Source organism: Solanum verrucosum, unplaced genomic scaffold (assembly GCF_900185275.1).
Source record: "Solanum verrucosum unplaced genomic scaffold, falcon-dt-bn FXZP01000239.1, whole genome shotgun sequence".
NCBI lineage: Eukaryota > Viridiplantae > Streptophyta > Magnoliopsida > Solanales > Solanaceae > Solanum > Solanum verrucosum.
In genome coordinates this window covers 1,922,011-1,944,351 of record NW_026020009.1, presented here as the reverse complement: position 1 = coordinate 1,944,351, position 22,341 = coordinate 1,922,011, and the positions used below count along the sequence as shown (strand labels likewise).

The window sequence follows — 22,341 nt, the reverse complement described above, 5'->3', positions numbered from 1 at the left end:
TCCACAATATAATATTTTCTAATACTCCCCCTTGGATGTCCATAGATAATATGCCTCATTAAAACCTTACTAGGAAAAAACCCTGTGGGAAAAAATCCTAGTGAAGGAAAAAGAGTATACATATCTTTTAAATAATGTGTTATAAAACTAAAGCAAAATAAGACAAGAAATATAGAAGATGAAAGCAATAGAAATAGGGAGACAAGAGATGAGAGCTTTTCTTAGTATTCCAACTCTTCAAGTGTACACCAAATCTTCAAGTCACTACAATATGAACCCTTATGCCTCTATTTATAGTGTAACATAGAGGCATACAAAAGGTTAGTCATAAACATGACATTAACATGAATATAATGGAGGAGGTTATGGAAGTGAAATGTTACAAGAATTATGGTTATAAAGTTGGAGGTTATGGTTATCTTCGTAATGGAGGAAAGTAATGGAGATAATGGGTGAGAGTAACTTCTTGGTGTAGTGGACATCCACAATATAATATTTTATAACAAATATGACCCTTTTCCATACTTCAACTTACTGCTTCTGTCCTATTATTTATTGTCTTTGTACTTAAATTTGTTATTAGTTTTGTCTCTTGACTGATTATTTTTGTCCCCTCTCATTTATTATTTGGTTCATTTTATTTTTGTGTATTTTTTTTTCTTTCTTTTATTTGAATATAAACATAGTTTTAATGGTTGATTATTTTTTACTAAAATGATATATAAAATAAATAATTAGCTGACAATAAAAACAGTTATAAGGAATATTGAATTTACTAATTATTTAATAAAATCAAAATTAATAGAGACACAAATTTTTGTTTTTGATTAGATTATCTTCTTTTATTACATTTCTTTTTAAAGATAGAAAAATATAAAAAACTATTATCTTATTATTTTTAGACTGAAAAAAATTAAAGTAAAAATAAAATAATAAACAAATATATTAATAAATAATTAAGAATGACTACGGAGTGTCTCATTAAAGGATTAGACCAAACCTCTACGATACCACAAAACCACAATAGTATCATTAAGCACTAAAACAAATCTCAATGATACCATAAAAGAATGTACGTAATTATAGTGGGACAACATAATGGTGGTCTCACAGTAGGATTGAAGAATTCCTCATGAATGATGCCAAATATATTGTGATGATATCATGAAGGGCTCACCAAAGGACTGAAGTAAATACCATGATAATATATAGATATATTTTCATAGTATCAAGAAGGTCTCATCGAAGGACAGAAGGAAATCTTAGTGCAACTATAACAACATATTCATATATTGTGATAGTATCATACATAAGCTGGGGAGTGTTACAAATTATATGAAACCGGCATATGATACCATGTCAATATATATATGGTATGTTGTGATGGTATCATTGAAAAATTATAAGTTTCTCCCTTGAAAGACTGCTCATTACTCAATAATATCATGTTATTATATGTATAATGTGTTGGTATCATTGAGCAGTGAGTTGGTTGTACATGAATGATTGTAGGAAACCTTATTGATATCATAGAAATATATGATATTGTCATGGTATCATTAATGCATGTAATTTTGTGAATGAATAAAGGAAAAAAACATTAGTGCTACCATAAAATATGTTCATATACTGTGATGGTATCATACATGATATGAGGATTGTTACTGATTATAAGAAACAATTCTTAATGATACCATGCTAGTATATGATATATTGTGATGGTATCATTGAGAAATTATGATCCCCCCCTTGAAGGTTTGATCAACAGTCAATGATATCATGTTATTATATATATATATATATATATATATATATATATATATATATAATGTGATGATATCATTGAAGGACAGAATGATTGAAGCAAACATCAATAATATCATGACAATATATAGATAATGTGATGATATTATTACAGACTGAAGCAAACAGTAATTATACCATGTCAATATATAGATATATTGTGATGGTATCATGGAGGTCTCACTGAAGGATTGAAGAAAACATAAATGATGTCATGACATTAAATAGATATAGTATAATGATATCATGGAGGTTTCACTAAAGGACTGAATGATTGAAGCATGCATCAACGATACCATGACAATATGTATATGTATATATATTGTGATGGTATCATGGTGGTCTCACTAAAAAATTGAACCAATGGTCAATGATATCATAACAGTATGTATAAAATTAAATTATGGTAAAAAAATAAAGAATATTATGATTTATATAAAAAAAAAGAATAGAAAAGAAAGAAAAATACTAAAAGAATTAAAAAAAGAAGAAAATATATTGATCAAAAGTGAATTGAGAAATCGAATGGATGATGACTTCATGAGTGGATGTATTGTGTCTTATGTAGAAAAACAATATTTAATACTGTTTGTGATGATATTATTATGAATAGATTTCAAGAAATGAAATCTCGCAAAATATAATTGTAATGAATATTTTGATTAATCAAGTTTTTCATGATACTTTTTCATTTTATTTTAAAATTCGTGTGTGGTCATAAAAATTTCAATTCTACTTGAAGTTTGTTACCACTCCCAACTACCTTAAAAATATGAAATCAATTCAATACCCCAACTCAACTATATATATATATATATATATAAGATACTAATTTTCGAACATGTAGGTTCCATGCTAAATAATATAAATACTTTACAAGTTTTACAATTTTGAACTAATCTTTTACAAAATTTAATCAAATAAGTCTAATAAAGATAAAACACACACAAAAAAAATTAGAGAAGAAAACATGTTCAAAAATAATATTAATAATAAACCAAGATGAAAGAATAAAAAATCAAGTTCACTAAACCCCTCTATTTATAATAATTTAAAATTCAAAGTTGGGGGTATTATAGTATTTTAGAATTCAAGTTAGGGCTGTTTTTAGTTGGGGTATCATAGTAATTTAATATTCAAGTTAGAGAGTTCATGTTTTTAAGGTAGTATATAATATAAGTGTGTGTATATATAAATGTATTTTATATCATTTTAAGGATAAGTAATGAAATATTAAGAATTCATTTAGAACTCTTTTGCATGTAGATTTCTATTTTTAAGTTAATTTTTTTAATTTAATTTTTGTTATGAAACTATATAAATTTAGAAGAAGAACAAAGTAGGGAGAAGAAATAAGACTTCTTATTCTTCTTGTATGATATTTAGGGATTCATATATCTGATTTACAATGAAGAAAACTCGTTTATTTATAAGGGAAACCTAACTTGGTCCCCAAGTAGGATTCCTAACTACTCCCTAAAAAAACTCCACTATAATATAAATATGTTTAAAACAATTTTAATTTTTTTCCCTACGTATCTTTCTCCTTTCTTTTCACGGTTATTGTTTTTTTATTCTTTTGTTTATTATTGTTATTGTTTTTATTTCTAATATTTCTATATTTTTATTCATATTTAAATTAAATGTATTTAAATCTATTTTACAATATAAATTTCTGAAACAGTAAGAGTTCATTTAGAGTTTTTCTACCTATGAATTTTTATGTATAATCTAATAAAATATTTTTTTTAAAATTGTCGACTAATTTTTCATTAGCTTGTCAGTTTACATAACCATATTACAAACTAGTCTCCTTTTATTATTATATATATAAATCACAATTAATTATATTTATGATATAATTCACTAACATAAATTAATAACCACGTAATATCTAAACTAGTATTATCTTTCACCTCAAACCAAAGGGCAAGAAACATTTATATGTAATTTTAGGGTTTGGTAGATCAATTTAGAAAATGTCGAGGCCATTGCAATCATTGGGAGGATCGCCGAGGAGTGCAACGGCGGAGTCTAAGGAAAAAGGAGAATCGACGGCGACCCCAATGATGACGGCGGCGGAGATGGAGATGGAGCAGGATATTAAAAAATTCATTGGAGGTGATTACCTGAGGGGTTTTATACCAATGAAGGGTGATGTTTTCGATTATGCTAATGATGACGATCCAGACCGTATCCCCGATGGGGCTTTGGTGGAGCATCGCCCTCATTTTGCTGATATTTGGCGCCGTTATGATGCTCAACTTCAAACAACCAATGTATGTATATATGCTTTTCTGAATGATTAATTAATTATATATGTACTTCTAATTGTGTTGTGGACAGGGTATGGACCTTGATACTTTTCCTGGTTGTTCTATGCTTGTTGATGCATATCCGATAAATATGTCCGATCCCACCACCGAGGAGGAGGCTATGATAATTTATGAGCTGGTTGATCTTGCTCTCGACATATACAATCATGATGAATCCAATGTATGTATGAGTATGACCCTGTTGCGATCCCTCCTATATTTTAGTCTGTCTGTGCTGCAACTAACACTAATAATAGTGTCTCTGCCTTGCAGCTTTTTAAGTACAAGTTCATCAAGGTTGAGAAAGTGAACACTCGGCTCACAGGATATGCTGAATTTTTCATTACTGTGAAATTCTTAAATGTCACTATTGCTACTGTTGTTGAAACTTTTCAAATATATGCCGGTCAAAGTATGTGTAGGCGTCATTTTAAAAGAGTCTTTCTTGTGTACCAAAATCAGGGGTAAGTAACAAGAGGTTTACAGTATTTACTTACTATCTATTTGATGATGATTTTGGGTAAATTTTAACTTTATTTTGGTGTTTTTTCCTCTCTCTCTAAGGCGTTGATGTAATTGCCAAGATGGAAGAGAGGGACATACACTTTATTATGTGGTAGGTACTACGAATACACTGTATACTTCAACGAACAACATTCTCCTTCTGTGGCCCCTCATGGATTTGAAAAGTTACTAAAAGTGTACGCAGAGTGAGATTTTTTACTTAAATATTTCAGCAAAAATAAAGTTCACTTTTTCCCCAATATTCGCAATTGTAAATATGATTACAAGGGTACAATTTTGTAATCCTCATAGCATGGTTAGCCAAATCCATCAGCAAGTACAGATAAGCTAGGTATGTACATAGCTGCTTGAGATTCAACCCTATCAAATAAGCCAATCCGACACGTGTTCAGATTTTTAGTTATGCAAACACAAGTTAAATATTTGTTTTGTAGCTAACATGCTCTTTCAATATTTGGTCTTTTTGTTTAATAAAGAGAAGCAGTCAGTGCTAATCACGAATCACTTGAACACAGCACTATGAATTCTCTTATGTATTTATTTTAATTAAAACATGTAACACCAAAACAATAGTCACTTATAACTTGTAAGTAAGCCCCATAATCTTATCTGAGTCTAGAAAATGATCAAAATAGTCCTTAACATATAGGTACAGAAAATGATCAAAATAGCCCTTTAACATACATCATTTTCACAAAATCTGAGATAAGTATTGTATAAACTTTGTGAAATATAGCGCGGTGCTCCTTCAAAACGTCTTCAGGGATGAACAAGGAAAGATTAAAAGTATTCAAATTCAAAAATATATAAGATTTTTAAGAAAAAAGTTTTTTTTTTTTTTGGTCATATTATAAGTAGAAACTCCTAAGTACAAGAATTTTAAATCAAACTCTTACTCATATCCAAAGAGCTTGAGATGAAACAATCTTGGCATAATACTCGTAACCAAATAGATTTGCACATAAAAGGATAGCTAACAAGTATTAAAGTCACCTATTGCAACTCCAGGCAACACAACAATATATATTTACATGAAAAAAGGTGACTAACAAAAAATGATTGGATATATATAGTATAGCAATTTATACCGCATATCTACCAACTTTGTATCACTTAATATCAATTTTTTTTTTGATAAATAAAATCAATCTGACAATATATAGTATAGTACCTTATAACATATATAATAGGAAGAATTGGTATCATGTAATATACTAATTACTTTTATTTTGAACCAAACTGGTATCAACATATAATGTTCTACATTATACCATATATCATCCCAACGTTTATTCATATAATACATCATATTTATTCTATAAATACTTTCTCATATACAACTATTGTTTTAATTTGTCATGACTAAAAAATGGACGTGGTGACACTTGCATTATCCCACCAAGATAAGTCAGCCTAAATCCTGACGAAGCAGATAAATACGGAAATAAAGCGGAAATAAGATCTCAAGATAACAAAACATGCGGATAACTTAATCAAATTTATAATATTACCAAAATTTGATTGTCATGTGTACAAGCCACTAACATATTATAATAGAAGTGAAGAAAAAGAAATGGGGTACGGTGAAGAAGGGATATTTGTTGGGTTTTATAGAGCAAGTCAAAGCGGGGACAACAACGACTAAGCCCAGCATATTCCAAGAAACTCTCCGACTCCTTTGTTACTAGGGATAAGAAATAATTAATATCAACGTTTATTTTTGAATAAGTTTATTTTATATTTTGGTTGAAATTAATTATTCTAAAATTATAATATTATTTTTATCTAATATTCAAGATGAAATAATATAATTAATTTCAAAATTTACTTCGGAGATAATTTGTTGAACCAAACGAGGACTTAGAGTAGAACAAAATCATAGGTAGAAGAAAGAGGGTCACTGAGGTGACAAACAACTACCTTTGTTGAAACTTTTCAAGTATATGCCGGTCAAAGTATGAATGGATTATCAATTAATTACTTTGATATGTGGTACTCTGTATACCTCACTTCATTTTCTCCGGTAAAGACGAATAACATTCTCCTCATGTGGCTTCCCCTTTGAAAAGTTACCGAAGGTGTACGCAGAGTGATATTTTTTACTTTAACAGTCAAAACAAATTCATAGCATTCAGCCATAATAAAGTTCACTTTTTCAACATACTCATAACCCTTCAAGGCATGAAAAAAAATAATACTATAAGGACATTCGGTTTGATTTTTTAAATAGAGCAATTATGATTAGATGAATAGAAGCATATAGTACATCGATTTTGTCATCATTCTTGCATAGCATGGTTAGCCAAATATCCTTCCAGATTAGGTTTCCAGGTAAGCTATATACATAGCTGCTTGGTATTTCACCCAGACAGACGTCATGGGTTAATACCTCAGATGATCACTCAACTATCCACTTTTGCCTCAGAAAGTCACTTAACTTTTAATATTCACTTAAAAGTCACCATGTGAGTGACTTTCTGAGGAAAGACTGGATAGTTGAGTGACCATCTGAGGTATTAACCCTAGACGTCAATGTCGAAACCCTATCACATAAGCCAATCAAACATGATTTCACATTAAAGTTGTATTGCACAGATCGGTTCAGATTTTTAGTTATGCAAAGACAAGTTGAAAGAAGCATATATATTCATTTTTTAAAAAACTTTGTGCATTATTGATACAAATTTAACAAAATATTGTGTTTTGTTGTTGTATATCATTATCACGGTAGAAGTTAAATATTATAGGTACCATATAGTATACCAAATTAAACTATACATTATACCAATAATTTGATATAGCATCCCAATGTTTATTCATAGAACACACTAATAATTATTCTATAAATACTCTCATATACAAATATTGTGTTAATTTGTCATGACTCAAAAAATGGACGTGGTGACACTTGCATTATCCCACCAAGACAAGTCAGCCTAAATCCCGACTAAACAGATAAATATGGAAATAAGATCTCAAGATAACAAAACATGCATATAACTTAATTAAATTCATACTATTACCAAAATCTGGTTGTCATTTGTACAAGTCACTAACGTATTATAATAGAAGTGAAGAAACTACAAGTCTCAAATGACATTGTTTCTAGAGTAGGAGAAAGAGGATCGATGAAATGACAAACAACTGCCTCATAATCTCTTTAGAAGAGCCTCGATCAAGAAGAGAAGAGAGGGTATCACCGTGATGTGAACTCGTAACATACATAAATGTAGAAACAAGGAGTGAGTAACGTAGAAATCCACCTACAAGCCGAACAAGGTCCTACGGTCTATAGAAGACAGTCACAGGAAGGTATCCTGAGGTTAGGAAACTTTGAGTCTCGGAACCTTTCTTGAAGGTTCCACGGTCCATAGTAGGGGGTCCATAGAAGAAGGTCTAGACTAGGTGAAAAACATGGGAAGGTGGGTCCCTACGAGGATAATCACGAACGCCTTTGAACATCGATAGCTTGGGAGCCTCAACCTTGGCCTCCCTATCTTTGTTGAGCGACACAAGTCCTCCAACTTCAATGCCCTTTTTGACTGATTTCATCATGGCTCTTATGGATTCAATCCTGATTAGCACATCCAAGAGTCGGCACTCCAAGGAAGTGATGACTTCCTTCATCTCATATTTGGCATGCTGGTGCCCCTCCAATTTCTTGCAGATGTTTTCATTCTCCTCAAGGGAGAAATCCTCGAGAGTCTTGAATTTACTATCGACTTCGTTCAAGCGCTTGCCTATGATCTCCACAGCCTTCCTCGCCGTGTCAACCCTTGCGATCCACTCTACTCCGAGCATGATGTCAATGGGCTCCTCACCACGTTCATCATCACTCGCTTCAGTGGTCAAAAGTGAGTGAGATGTCAGCGCTTCGCTTGGTGTAGAATCGAGTAACAATTCCTCGTTACTGTTAAGGTGCTTCTTTCCACCATCCTGCTTGACGTTGGTGGTGCTAGCAGCGTTAATGTCTCCCTCGTTTTCCCTTCCCTTAGTACCAACCTTTGCTCTGATACCACGTTGTCACGGACTTAGAATTCAACTAACACTCTGTGTGGCACTCGACAACTTACTCTTGATTCTTTCACGATCTTGTAAGCTCAAGTAAGTCTTTTCAAACTTAGATCGCTAAAAGAATGAAGAAAGACACAAGAGAGTTTTTAAATAAGGCCTTTTGTATTGCTTTAGAATATTGCTTACACTTTTTTGGTTGGTTTGCAAATGTATGTCCCTCTATTTATACTATACACCTAGGGCAGGGGTGTGCATTATTTGGATTAAACCGAAAAAACAAAATCAAATCAAATTGAATTCTAATTTGGATTATTTTTTGGTTTTTTGGTTTCGTTTAGGATTTAGAAAAATAAAAATCGAAAAACCAAATAAACTGAATCTTATATATATATATATATATATATACCTTAAAAGCATGAACTCCTAACTTGAATGTTAAATTACTATAATATTCCTAACTTAGGTTGTAACTTTTTCGATGAGTTGTGACTTTTCCGATAAGTTGTGACTTTTTTCAAACGAATGTGATTGTTTGATGAGTTGTAACTTTTCCAAAGCATTGTGAGTTTTCCGAAGGGCTGTGACTTCTCAGAAAGGTCATGACTTTTCAGATAAGAAACAAAAAATAGTTGTTCGTACTACCTTTTGTTGAATATAAATAGAAAGACTTTCCCTCTCTTTTTTCAACCACAATTTTTAAAAAATCATCTTCTCTTCTTCTTCTTGCATTTAAAAAAAAAATTGTGTGATTTATTGTCATTGAGTGAGTTCGAAGTTTAGCGGAATATGAGGTTTCACTATTTTGATAAAGTAAATCGTTCCATCCTAAGAGGGTATATTCTATAACCTCGAGTACTTGAGGAAAATAATTTTGAAGATATAATAATTATTTTTTTCCTTAATATATACATTAGTATGTAATGTTCAAATATTTGAAGTTAACATGATGTAGTCTAAATTCATTTTTTTTATTAAGAATTTCTCTTGTGATGTAGATATATGCTTCTGAATTTCTTTTTTCAAAATTATTAAACTTCTCAAGAGTTAGAAAATTGTCACGATTTGCTTTTTGATGCTCAAGACAAAATAATGACTTTATATATCAATGTTACATATGTGATTTTGATTGTAAAGAAGTTTGCTTCAAAATAATTATTACTATATAAACATTGTCATTTTGTTTTCATTATTACTATTTCTTAATATTTCAGTATTTTAGACGAAGAAAAGTTCATATGACTTGTAATAACGCCAGTTGAAGTTTGTACTAATTTAATTTTTATTATTTATTTAATAGCTAATTTTTATGAGATAAATATTTTTATTAATGCAAATCTCTCTCTCTCTCTCTCTCTCTCTATTATTTGTATTTAAATTAAAGTATTATATATGTCATGAATGTATTATCAAGTTAACAAGATCTTCTAACTTCAGAATATATTATTTTAAATGTCCAAAGTTATTTAAAAAAAAACTCATAACAAATGTGAAAATATGTGAATATATCTGAATCATTTAAAATTTATCAATTACAAAATACATTTTATATTCAGTAATATAGAATAAACATTTTCATTTTGTCCCAACACTAAATTAAAATCTAATAACTATAAAAAAAAATAGTAACATTAATTAAAAGTCCTATTTATTTATTTATTTATTTATTTATTTATGTAAGTATAAAATTTATTAGAAATTTAACTATTGCACATTAATTCTTTATTTATAAAATTATAAATTCTGTTCGTTATTACTAATTATTGTGAATGTTATTCACAATCTTTTACATTCTTTAGTTATAATATGTTTTATGAATTCTCATAGTTATGACATTAATTATTTCTATCTTTCATCTTTCCTTTTATTAACTTTTGACCAATAATTTTTCATATTATTATACAACCCCTATATATGTGATACCACTGTGTTGTTATTTTTTCTTGGTCGAATCATGTTTGGTTGAATAAATTGAAAATTGTTTACAAGTATATGAACTATATCTTTGTTGGGTGTAAGATAAACAAGTGATTATACATATGATTTCACAGATAGAATATATACTTTAATTTTAACTTTTAGTTTTTCCGGTGAAAAAAAAGAGAGGAAACCTTTCTCAGTCAGATAACTATCTTTGATTTATGTACACAGTCAATTGAGAAGTCAAATATGAGAGCAAACAACAAGAACACCGTCTATTATGTTATAAACTATAAAATAAAAATTAATACACAAAAAATAGTTCTAAAAAATAAAATATAGTTGTTCTCTTCACATGTTCATATGACATCTGAACAGTTTAACGTGGAATACACGTGCAAAGTACATTTGATTAGATGACAAGAAAAATACACATCAAATATCGTCTGTAAAGTAATTTTAGTGAGATACGACTAATTACATGATTGAACCCCATCAAATTGAAATAAATATATACATTATTGCATTTAACTAATAAAAATTTTCATTGACTATCTTCATACGTTCGCGTGAATAACAAATATATTTATGACAATCCACATTGAACATTCACAAAAGAATCTGCAATATTATTTTGTGCAAAACTTATTATTCAAATCATCGCTTAAATAAGCAATACTATTTACTATAACATATATTTTCTGAATTGGTAATCACGTGCAACACACGTGTCGAAAAACTAGTTACCTTAAAAGCATGAACTCTTAACTTGAATGTTAAATTACTATAATATCCCTAACTTAGGTTGTGACTTTTTCGATGAGTTCTGACTTTTCCAATAAGTTGTGACTTTTTTTCAAAGGGTTGTTATTTTTTGATGAGTTGTGACTTTTTCAAAAAAGTTGATTTTTTCAATAAGTTGTGACTTTTCCAAAGGGTTGTAACATCTCGACAACATCATGACTTTTCTAATAAGACACCAAAAACACTTGTTCATATTACCATTTGTTGACTATAAATAGATGGGCTTCCTCTCTTTTTTCAACCACAATTTTTTTTTCATTTTCTACGTACTCTTCTTCTTGCATTTTAAATTTTTTATGTGATTTATTATGGTTGAGTGAGTTCGAAGTTTAGCGGAATATGAGGTACCGCTATTCTGATGAAGTAAATTGTTCTATCCTATGAGGGTATTCCATAACCTCGAGTACTTGAGGAAAATAATTTTGATGATAGAATAATTATTTTTTTGCTTAATTTATAAATTAGTTTGTAATGCTCCAATATATGAAGTTAACATGATGTAGTATAAATTCATTTGTTTTTGTTAACAATTTCTCTTGTGATGTAGATATATGCTTATGAATATCTTTTTTCAAAATTTAGAGAATTGTCATGATTTTTTTTTTTTGATGCTCAAGACAAAAGAATAACTTTATTTATCAATGCTACTTATGTGATTTAGATTGTTAAGAAGTTTGATTTAAAATAGTTATTGCTATCTGAACATTACCCTTTTGTTTTACTTATTTACTATTTCTTAATATTTCAGTATTTTAGACGAAGAAAAGTTCATATGACTTGTAATAACGCCAGTTGAAGTTTGTATCTGTTTAATTTTTATTATTTTGTTTAATAGCTAAATTTTAATAGATAAATATTTTCAATAACGCAATTATATACATATTTGAGTAAATTTTAGGTTTAGCAAACATAAAAATCATATTTGTATGTTATAGTTATAGTTTGCATAATTGCGGTCCATAACAAACTTTATGTTTGCTATGGAGCATCATATTTGTATAAATCCCTGGCAGGAGCATCAAATTTGTATAATTATAAGTGTATAATACGAAAATATATGTATTTGTATTTGTATATACAATTTTCTCTCGCTTTATACAAACGCAAACACAATTTATACATTTGTGTTTGTATAAAGTGAGAGAGGCGAGGGAGAGTGGCGAGTGTGATTTGGGAGAGTGGAGGTGAACGAAAAGATATGTATATATATATAGTTTTCTCTCATTTTATACAAACACAATTTATACATTTATGTTTGTATAAAGTTAGATAGGCGAGGCAGAGTGATGAGCGAGATCTGGGAGAGTGGCGAGCGAAATCTGGGAGAGTGGTGAGTGAGATTCTCTAAGGAGAGAGGCGAACGAAAAGATATGCGTATATATAGTTTTCTCTCATTTTATGCAAACACAAACATAATTTATACATTTGTGTTTGTATAAAGTAAGAGAGGCGAGAGAGAGACTGCCAAGCGAGATCAGGAGAGTGGCGAGCGAGAAATCTGGGGAGAGAGGCAAATGGCAAAATATTTGCAACAGATTAGAATTAAATGAAATTGTGGTTATAGTATTTAATTTTAATTAATATTTTGCTATTTTATACAATTTTCTCATATTTATATTTGGGTAGGTATTTGTATTTAAATTAAAGTATTATATATGTCACTAATGTGTTATCAAGTTAACAAGATCTTCTAACTTCAAAATATATTATTTTAAAATGATCCGTGTTCTTTTTTTGAAACAAAAAAACTCATAACAAATGTGAAAATATGAATCATTTAAAATTTATCATTTACAAAATAAATTTTATATTTAGTAATATGGAATAAACATTTACATTTTGTCCCTACACCAAATTAAAATCTAATAACTATAAAAAAAAAATAGTAACATTAATTAAAAGTCTTATTTATTTATGTAAGTATAAAAATATATTAGAAATCAACTATTGCACATTAATTCTTTAGTTATAACATTACAAATTCTCTTAGTTATTACTAATTATTGCAAATGTTATTCACACTCGTTTATATTCTTAGTTATAATATTATGAATTTCATAGTTATTACATTAATTATTTCAACCTTTCATCTTTCCTTATATTAACTTTTGACCAATAATTTTTCATCTTATTATACCACTCTTATATATGTGATAAGACAATATTGTTATTTTTCCTTTGACGAATCATGCTTGGTTGAATAAATTGAAAATCATTTACAAGTATATGAACTATATCTTTGTTGGGTGTAAGATGAAAAAGTGATTTCATATATGATTTCACAGATGCAATATATTATTTAATTTTAATTTTTAATTTATCCGGTAAAAAGATAAAGAAAATCTTTCTCAGTTAACGTAATTGTTCTCTACATATGTTCATATGAAATCTAAACAGTTTAACATGGAATACACATGCAAAGCACATCTGGTTAGATGACAAGAAAAATACACAACAGATATCGTCTATAAGGTAATATTAGTGAGATACGAAAGATTACATGATTGAGCCTCATCAAATTGAAACAAATATATACATTATTACATTTAACTAATAAAATTTTTCATTGACCATCTTCATAGATTCGCGTGAATAAGAGATATATATGATGATCCACATTGAACATTTACAAAAGAATCTGCAATACTATTTTGAGCAGAGCTTATCATTCAAATCTTCGCTTAAATAAGCAATACTATTTACCATAATATATATTTTCTGAATTGGTAATTACATGCAACACACGTGTCAACAAACTAGTATATATAATTTATTTGGAGTTTACAACTTTTGTATCCCTTTTTAGTTATCTTCTTTCATTATGATTTAGTTTATACTTTATATTTGGACATCTATAATTTATATACTTTTAAGTATTGTGTTTTACGTTTTACTTGTGATTTATATTAGAAAATATATTTAAGAGATTCAATTTTATTACTCCTCCTTGTATATAATATGTATATATTTCTTCAAATTGTAAATATAACTTTGATTATGTTTCTAATTATTATTGAAATAACCGAATAACCAAACCGAAAAAACTAAACCGGAAAGAGAAAAATCAAACCAAACCAAATTTATTTCGGTTTGGATTGAGTTATACTTCAAAATGAAAAACCGAAAAACCCAAAAAGAATAGTAGAAAACCAAATCGAAAAACCGAATACACACCCCTAACCTAGGGGCGAAAGTGTAAATAAAATTATTACACAAGTCCCTACATATTTACAAATTGGTGTCTCTTCTAGAATTCTCTACAAGCCTATAGGATTCTAAAGCCTTCCAAGAAATCTCATTATTCTAGAGTCTTCTACAAACCTCTTCAAGACTTTAGATCATTTCCACTTATTAAGCCTAACTTCAATGACAAAGTGGTGGGCCATGCCATTTGGCTACACTATCATGGGCAGGGCCACAATTTATGACTCCAGTCTTTTCTCAATGGATCTCTATTAAGTTATTTTAATGCTTTTGCTGCTTTTTATTTTTATTTTGTATTGTGTTTTTTACTTGACTTTTCTCTTGTTTTAGTTTCTTGCTTGCCATCTGCGGCATGTGATTGTATTTATGCGGTTCTTGGGATTATGATGCATGATTTTGCTGCGGTTAGGGCTCTTATGGACACTCCTCTCCGAATCGAGGCAGGTTCAGGGGCAGGGGAAGGGGCTGGCGAAATGTTTTGAGTGATAGAGTTGAAGATGTTGTAACTCTTGAACCTTTAAGAACTTTACCTTTTTTCTATTCAGAATCTTTATGATTGTGTTCGAAGAACATCTTTAACTATGAATTTTGAGGATTGTTTCCACTATATAATGGAACATGGAGTCCATACTCTTATGAATTATCCATCTCATCTATACATCAACCAGTGCGTTTGCTGGTCTACTTCGATAAATGTAAGTAATTTGATATTGTTGTTTTACTTATTGTTGTATTTGTTTTTAAATTTTAGTATTTTCTTGTTCTTTTTCAAGGTCGAAATATTACTATTGTGGTTGGGATATTTTGGAAGACGAAGTTGTGTTGCCAATCTTTGACAATCATTAGGAGTCTCGTTTCCAAAGATCCTACATTTGTTGTTGGCATTGAGGATGTTTCAGTAGGGATGACAATGGAGTGGGGTGAGGCGATTTTAAGACTATGCGGGGCGGGACAATTTTAAGATTGTGCGGGATAGGTTCAAGTGAGTTTTAAAAAAAATTAATGCGGGGCGGGGCAGGTTACGGGTCTATACGATTTTATGTGGGTTCAAATTTAATGTTAACTCTTTACATGTTATAAGAAATTGTTATACAGGGCAGGTTAAAAATTTTGCGAGTTGAGCTCAATCCGCCCTACACCCACCCGAACCGACCCCATTTCTATCTTTATGTTTCAGGCAATTCATTAAGTGGTTGTGCCCTATTAATTAGTTATAGGGTATGGATATGATGATGGTGGGCGATACTATATTGTTAAAATATGTTGAGGGTTCATTGGGGGGTTTTGCAGGTTACGTGAACTTTCATCCCATGTTTTTCATCAGTTTTGTTCATTTGACACAGTTAGATGGATGTAGAAGCAGTTAATTGATGTTTATGAGGATATGCATAGTTAGCTGCTTTTGCTTGATTTATAAGATTCAGTTATTTGACATGATTAGATGATTGAATATGTAATCATGAATTTTTTTGATTACCAGTAGTAGTATTATTACTCTTCTGAAATTTATATACTTTTTTCCTAGTTTCCAAAACAAGTCAATACTGTTGCAACCGATCTCCACCTTCTATAGCCCTTGTTGACCAAACCTGATTCTAATCAATCGACCACTAGCACTGGTCTATTTGATATGTTGATAGGAGGTAGGAGAATTAGATGACTTGGAAAACAAACATTAATCAATCAGGAAAACAATACAAAAGGAAAGGAATTAAAAATAGGTAAGTCAAAATACCCAATGACTGCAATTGCCAGCCTAGATCTCAACAGAGCTGCCAAAAAAAACCACCACCCAAGAAAAAATCACCAAAAACCCGCCTGGCTAACTTAGTACTTCCACATCCTAAGCAGCAACACCACCATCCTCTTCATGAGGGTCAAACCGGTCGAACATTGTGCTGATCAGGTCCAGATTGACCGCTTGGTCATCAGCTCTCCTTGACATAGCCAACTGATGCATCCCAGCTAGCTCAATAGCCATATCAACAGTTGCAGGATCACCACCTTGAATATGATTCTAAATTGTTGCGAACTGGTGGGAGCTAGCTTTAATCTTTGTTGTAGTTAGGAAAATAGTTTGGAAGTTGTTCTCGTTCAGCATGATCTGGTCTACTTCGGTCCCAAGATATCGGAAAAACTGAGGATACGGGTTTGGTGTTATAGCTTTGAATGCCTCATACAAGTTTTGAGTCTCTTTTATCACCCTGACATCAAGCAATACTAGGGACATTGGAATTATAAGTACCTCAAAGCAGAAATTGAAACTATGCATCTCATTCCAAGACAAGATCATCAATAGATAGTTGCACATAGCTAGGAACAGGCCTGTGTCCGAACTGTGACGAAGTAGCATCTCAATAATTCCCTTCTTGAATGCCTTGCTAGACCTGAATTTCAAGCGGATATTTCTAGCAACATCCTTTGAGAAGGGCAGTGAAGTTCTTGTGGTTATTGCTAAGGCCATCTTGGAAGCAATACATTTCATCCTCTTTGCCATATACTCATCAAACTCTAAATAATCCACATTCTTAAACACTATCAGTAAGATACACCCATAAATGGTCAATATCCAATCTGAACCGTACACATGAGAACTATCCCAGTCAACAATATGGTCATTAGTAATCGCCTGACTAGGTAGTCGCACCGTGATAGGCCTGAAGTCGAACTCAGTCAAAGTCGAATTGACTAGCTCGTCCAGTTCTAGGGTCACGCATAATAGTATGCTACACACATTAGCAACAACCTGTGATAAACCTAAGTCTCTTCACAATGACTTTAATGCCACATCAAAAAGCCTATTCCTTCGAGCCCGCAACTGGTCAGCAGTCCCCTCTTCATCAGGAAGGTAGAAGTACGGGGTGTATAATTTGAAATCTATATACTTTGATGTCTTACTATTTAAATATTTTTTGCTTTGATTCTATTGTGTTTGTAGATAAAATTTGTAATGTTTTTTATTTACTATACAATAATTTGAATTGTGTGTTGTGTTTTATAAAAGGGGAAACTACATAAATGAGTCATAAAATCTAATTTAAATTACATGTTTATACCTAAATTCAAAGTAATTCAAGAAATACTCATTCTCTCAAAAAAGAAAAAATTACAATACATACCCCCTTTCTTTTTTCTCATTTATTCTTTTTGTCCTATCATTAATCTCTTTTGTTCTTTCTCATTTATTATAATTATTTTCGCTTTTATTCTTTTTTATTTTATCCTTTATTAGAGATACCATTTGGTAATGATTTTATTATTTCTACTTATTTTTTTAGTTTATCTTCTTTTTATATTTTTTCTCTCTTTCTATATTTTCACCTATTTAAGAAAATAAAATAAATTACTTTTGTTCTTTCTCATTAATTATTTTTCTTTTCTCTTTTATTCTTTTTCATATATTTTTTTTTCATATTATCATTTATTGGAGATACCATTTGGTGATATTATTTTTGCATTTGTCAAGATTTTTGAGTTTTGTTGCGGATTTTTGTCAAGGATTCGATCCTAAGAGGTATGTAAGTTCTCATAGTGTTGGGTTCGTTCATCCACACACCAATCATGTGATTTTTATCAGTAATTTCATTCTTGAGGTTGAATGATTTGAGTTCTTGAGAATTTCTTGAGGTTTTGTTCTTCATTCCTTGTTAATGGAGTTTGTTGAGTTTTTGAGGTGAGGATCTTGCTAGTGAGTGTAATTTCGAGTAGATTTTCATGTACTTGAGTTAGGTTGACGAACCTAAGAAAGTTGAGAAGAATCCAATCAATTTTAGGTGAATTAGATCGAAGAAGAAAAATTCAAAAGTTTCAAAATAGGGGCTGGGGCGGTCTGCGAGCAGTGTGCCCAATCAGACTCCAGTAAATGGGGCTGGGCGGTGCGCCAATAGTGCGCTCAATCAGACCCCCAGTAATGAAGGCTGGGGCAGTGCGCCCAATCAGACCCCCAATAAATAGAGGTTTGGCGCAACGCGACAACAATTCATCCAATCAGACCTCCAATAAATGTGTCATTTTCCCTCTCTATTCTCGTTTGTACTTATTTATTTTGTTATGCTGTAATTTTACTATCTTTAGACTAATCACTTTTTTGATATGTTCTAAATATAAAACAATTTGAGAAAAATATTTAAAAAATAGTCGCCACTTAATTTTTTAAAGAAATTAAGAAAACTTAAATTAAAAAGATTTTAACAGATTAAATCTTTATAAATTTAGAGAAAATTGGTAAGAAGGTTTTTAAGACATTTGAAGCGCCCGCTAACACGCAGTTATCCTTCGACTTGGTTAAAATATATTTTGACTATTTTTAGGAAAAATAATTTAAAATAATAATTTCCAATATTTGATAAAATTTAAGAAAATAGTTAAATAAAGAACATTTTTATATTTTTTTCAAGAAAACGGGACCTAAATTGAAGCATTTGAATTAAATTACAAGTGATTAAGATTTTAACAAAACTAAATTAATTAGAATTTATTTGATTCATTTTAAAAATAATAATTTAAGCCAAATTGGTTAATTTAAGCATGAAAACCATTTTAAATTAATTGAAGAATAAAAGTTTTGACTAACCTTTTTGAGAAAAATGACTAAGTAAGTATTTTTTAAATTAATTGAAAAAGTTTTGTCTAACATTTTTAAAGTTTATTTGAGAAAGATACTTTAACTTAAAACAATTTTAAAATGAGTAAAATGTGATTAAGTGAAAAGCATTAAAAAACATATCTTTTTGAAGAACGAAAGGTTTACTTAATTGAAGATAATTTTTTTTGACCAATATACTTGATTAATAAAATAAATGAACACAAAAAAAAATGAAATGTACTAAAAGTAAACCAACACAAAGAAATAACTCATCTTTTGGGGAATCTAATTGAGTTAATTAACAATTTTAAAGTTAGAGTTAATGATAAGAAAAACAAACAACAAATAGATTCAATTAAATAATTTTAAGGTAAATGAGAAATGAATTTGGGCCCCCTTTTTGGGTCAATTTCTCTGCAATTTTTTGGGCTTTTACCCAATTCCCCTTTTTGTATACATCAGTTGTACATCAGTGTATATCAGCATGTATATCAACTCTCTTTCCATGTATTTTTTGCTTCCGAACATCTGTGTTTCGCCTCCACCCTGTATTTTTTTGCATTTTGACTTGTATATCAGCGTATACTGCTGTATACAACATGCATACAATCCATATTCGACTTTCACTGACCCAGTTGACTCGGTAAAGGGAAGAGATTGACCTTTACGGCCCTCCCGAAATGCAAAGGGAAGAAAGACGGAGTCCAAGAAGACTCAAGCAGATTTACATGCAACATAAATAAATAGAATACATTAGTAACGACTCATTGACTTAATATGGGAAAATAATGCGTGCTATAAACACATGTCAACGCTCATAATATTAAATATTATAAAAATAATAATAATAATAATAATAAAGAAGTTCATGCATGACCTAAAATCAATACAGGGATGAGTCTAATGACAATATAACTAACAACTATAATCCACATTAGTCCAAATTATAAAGCTCAAACAATAATTCTTTTATATATCATTCAAGATATATAAAAGTGGATAAATAAAGACATGCATGCTTCTTGATACATAAATGAAAAGAGAAAACTTAAGTATTTGTTACCAAACAAACTTCTACCAACTTTTATACATCAGGAAACCATAACAAGTATTTAAAAAACCACACTAAACATCAAGTTAGAAAATTGTTTCACACTACTGGGCTATTGGCATGTAGCTTTAAATACGCAAGTGAAGGTCTTATGCACTGACCAATATGCAGTTGAAGATAAAACAAAACTTTCATATAACAAATTAACAGTTAGGGAACACGATTTATGATCAATTACTTAGTGAATTAAATTTAACTACAGAAAATAGCGGGAGGCAACATAAGAAAGCAACTCATAAATTGTCACTGAACTTTAATAACCACAAACGACAAGCTGTGCAACTATTTAGCTACCTATCAAGACCTTACTGCCAAAGGAATTGTGTTGCTGGCTCTTTTTTTTGGAAGTGTGTTGCTGAAAGAAATAGTATTGGATGGGCTTGGGTTTATTGGAGAATTGTATTTTGTATAACTTACAAAAATGACTATAGTTTTAGGGTTATTAGATTGAAATAGCTATAAGTATCAATTTTTTAAAAAATAGCTCAATTCCATAAACATTTCATTTTTTTTAATACAAAAATACATTCAAAATAAATTCCCACTAAATGAGGTCAATTAGTTAATGTAACTGACAAGACTATTTTTCAGCCCTTGAACCACTAATTAGGCACTTTAAAAAATGTAATTGACCTATACCTTCTAGGATTCTGATCAGTTTAAAAATAGAAAATATGTTCCTTTTTTCTTCTTCATTTCATGCCTAAAACAAAAATACAATTCCATGGCTACTATCACAATTTTGATCTGGCATTCTGGAAAATGGAGCGAAGAGAATTGTTACGTAGAATATAGCATTGACGGGATAGTGTTGAAGGAATATGCTTCGTATTCTGATTTAGTTGATTTGATTTCGGTATAATTGAACATCGATCTTACAAAAAAGTGTATGAAAATCAAATACACAGTCAAAGGTAACGACACGCCTATGAAAATACATAATGACATGGATGTGCGTGCATATGTTCAGTTGAAAAAGATCAACACTCAATTTGGAGTATATCTCTTGTGTGTAAGTAATTTCGATCTTGATATAGTATATTCTGATTCTGGAGAAACTTCTGTTGAAGGTGATGTGTTGCAACTTGAATACAATCAAGAATTAATTGGTACGAATGATACAATACCAATTGTCCCAACGTTTGGCGATAAACTAGTAGATGTATTTGATGGTGGAAATGATTTAATAATTACGAACAGATCGCAAAAGGAGAAAATGGTGGATCAGATATACATGGATAAGTCGACATTGAAGGATGTGATGAAAAAGTATTCAATCGAAAAAAGGTTTAAGTTCTTGGTGGAGAGGTCAAACTCTATTAGGTAAATTGTTGTTAAATTTGTTTCATTTTAAGTGTATTGAGTAGGGTGTACATGACCGGGTTGGTTCGGGTTTTTCAAATATCAAACCAAACCATTTGTGTAAAAATTTTAAATTTATAAACTAAACCAAACTAATAAAATTCAGATTTTTTCGGGTTTTTTCAATCTCGAATTGGTTCGAATTTTTCAAATACCAAACCAAATCATTGTGTCGAATTTTTAAATTTATAAATCAAACCAAACTAATAAACCTCGGATTTTTTTGGTAAAGTTTGCATACAAACATATAATTAGCTTGTGCTCCAAATATTTCTTTAGTCCAACCAAAATACAATTATCTAAGGTGTTTCTTAAGGAAATAACACAAAATATGAGATAAGTACTGATGACACTAAAATATTCAATAAAAAATAATAATGAAATCATCATATAAAATAAATATTGCAAAGTCATAATGAAGATGATCATAATTTAAAAGTACAAAATAAGTTTAATAAGTATTAGTTACATTACTAAATATTTAAGGAAAATTAAAATTAGATTATGTATTTTAATTGTCTAAACCAATGTAAAACTAAAGAACAAATATTCAATATTATTGTCATTCTTAGTGTTTTCTTTTTGCATTAGTATTAATTTGATTTTGATTTAAGTTTTATTATAATTATCAACATCTATGAACTATAATCTCTATTGGACCATTCCGAATTCTAAGTTTTAAACTTGAAATAATATATTAA

At 30.0% G+C, this 22,341-nt stretch overlaps 1 protein-coding gene across 1 annotated transcript in view; it reads right to left on the bottom strand.

The window, feature by feature from the left end:
* Positions 1–15,740, bottom strand: part of LOC125819829 (protein ANTHESIS POMOTING FACTOR 1) — a 259,792-nt gene extending 244,052 nt beyond the window's left edge. Inside the window, 3 exon segments of the mRNA XM_049499256.1 lie at positions 5,339–5,400; positions 8,078–8,652; positions 15,736–15,740. Of these exon segments, the coding sequence (XP_049355213.1) occupies positions 5,339–5,400; positions 8,078–8,652; positions 15,736–15,740 (642 nt within the window).
* Between the last annotated feature and the right edge of the window lie 6,601 nt (positions 15,741–22,341).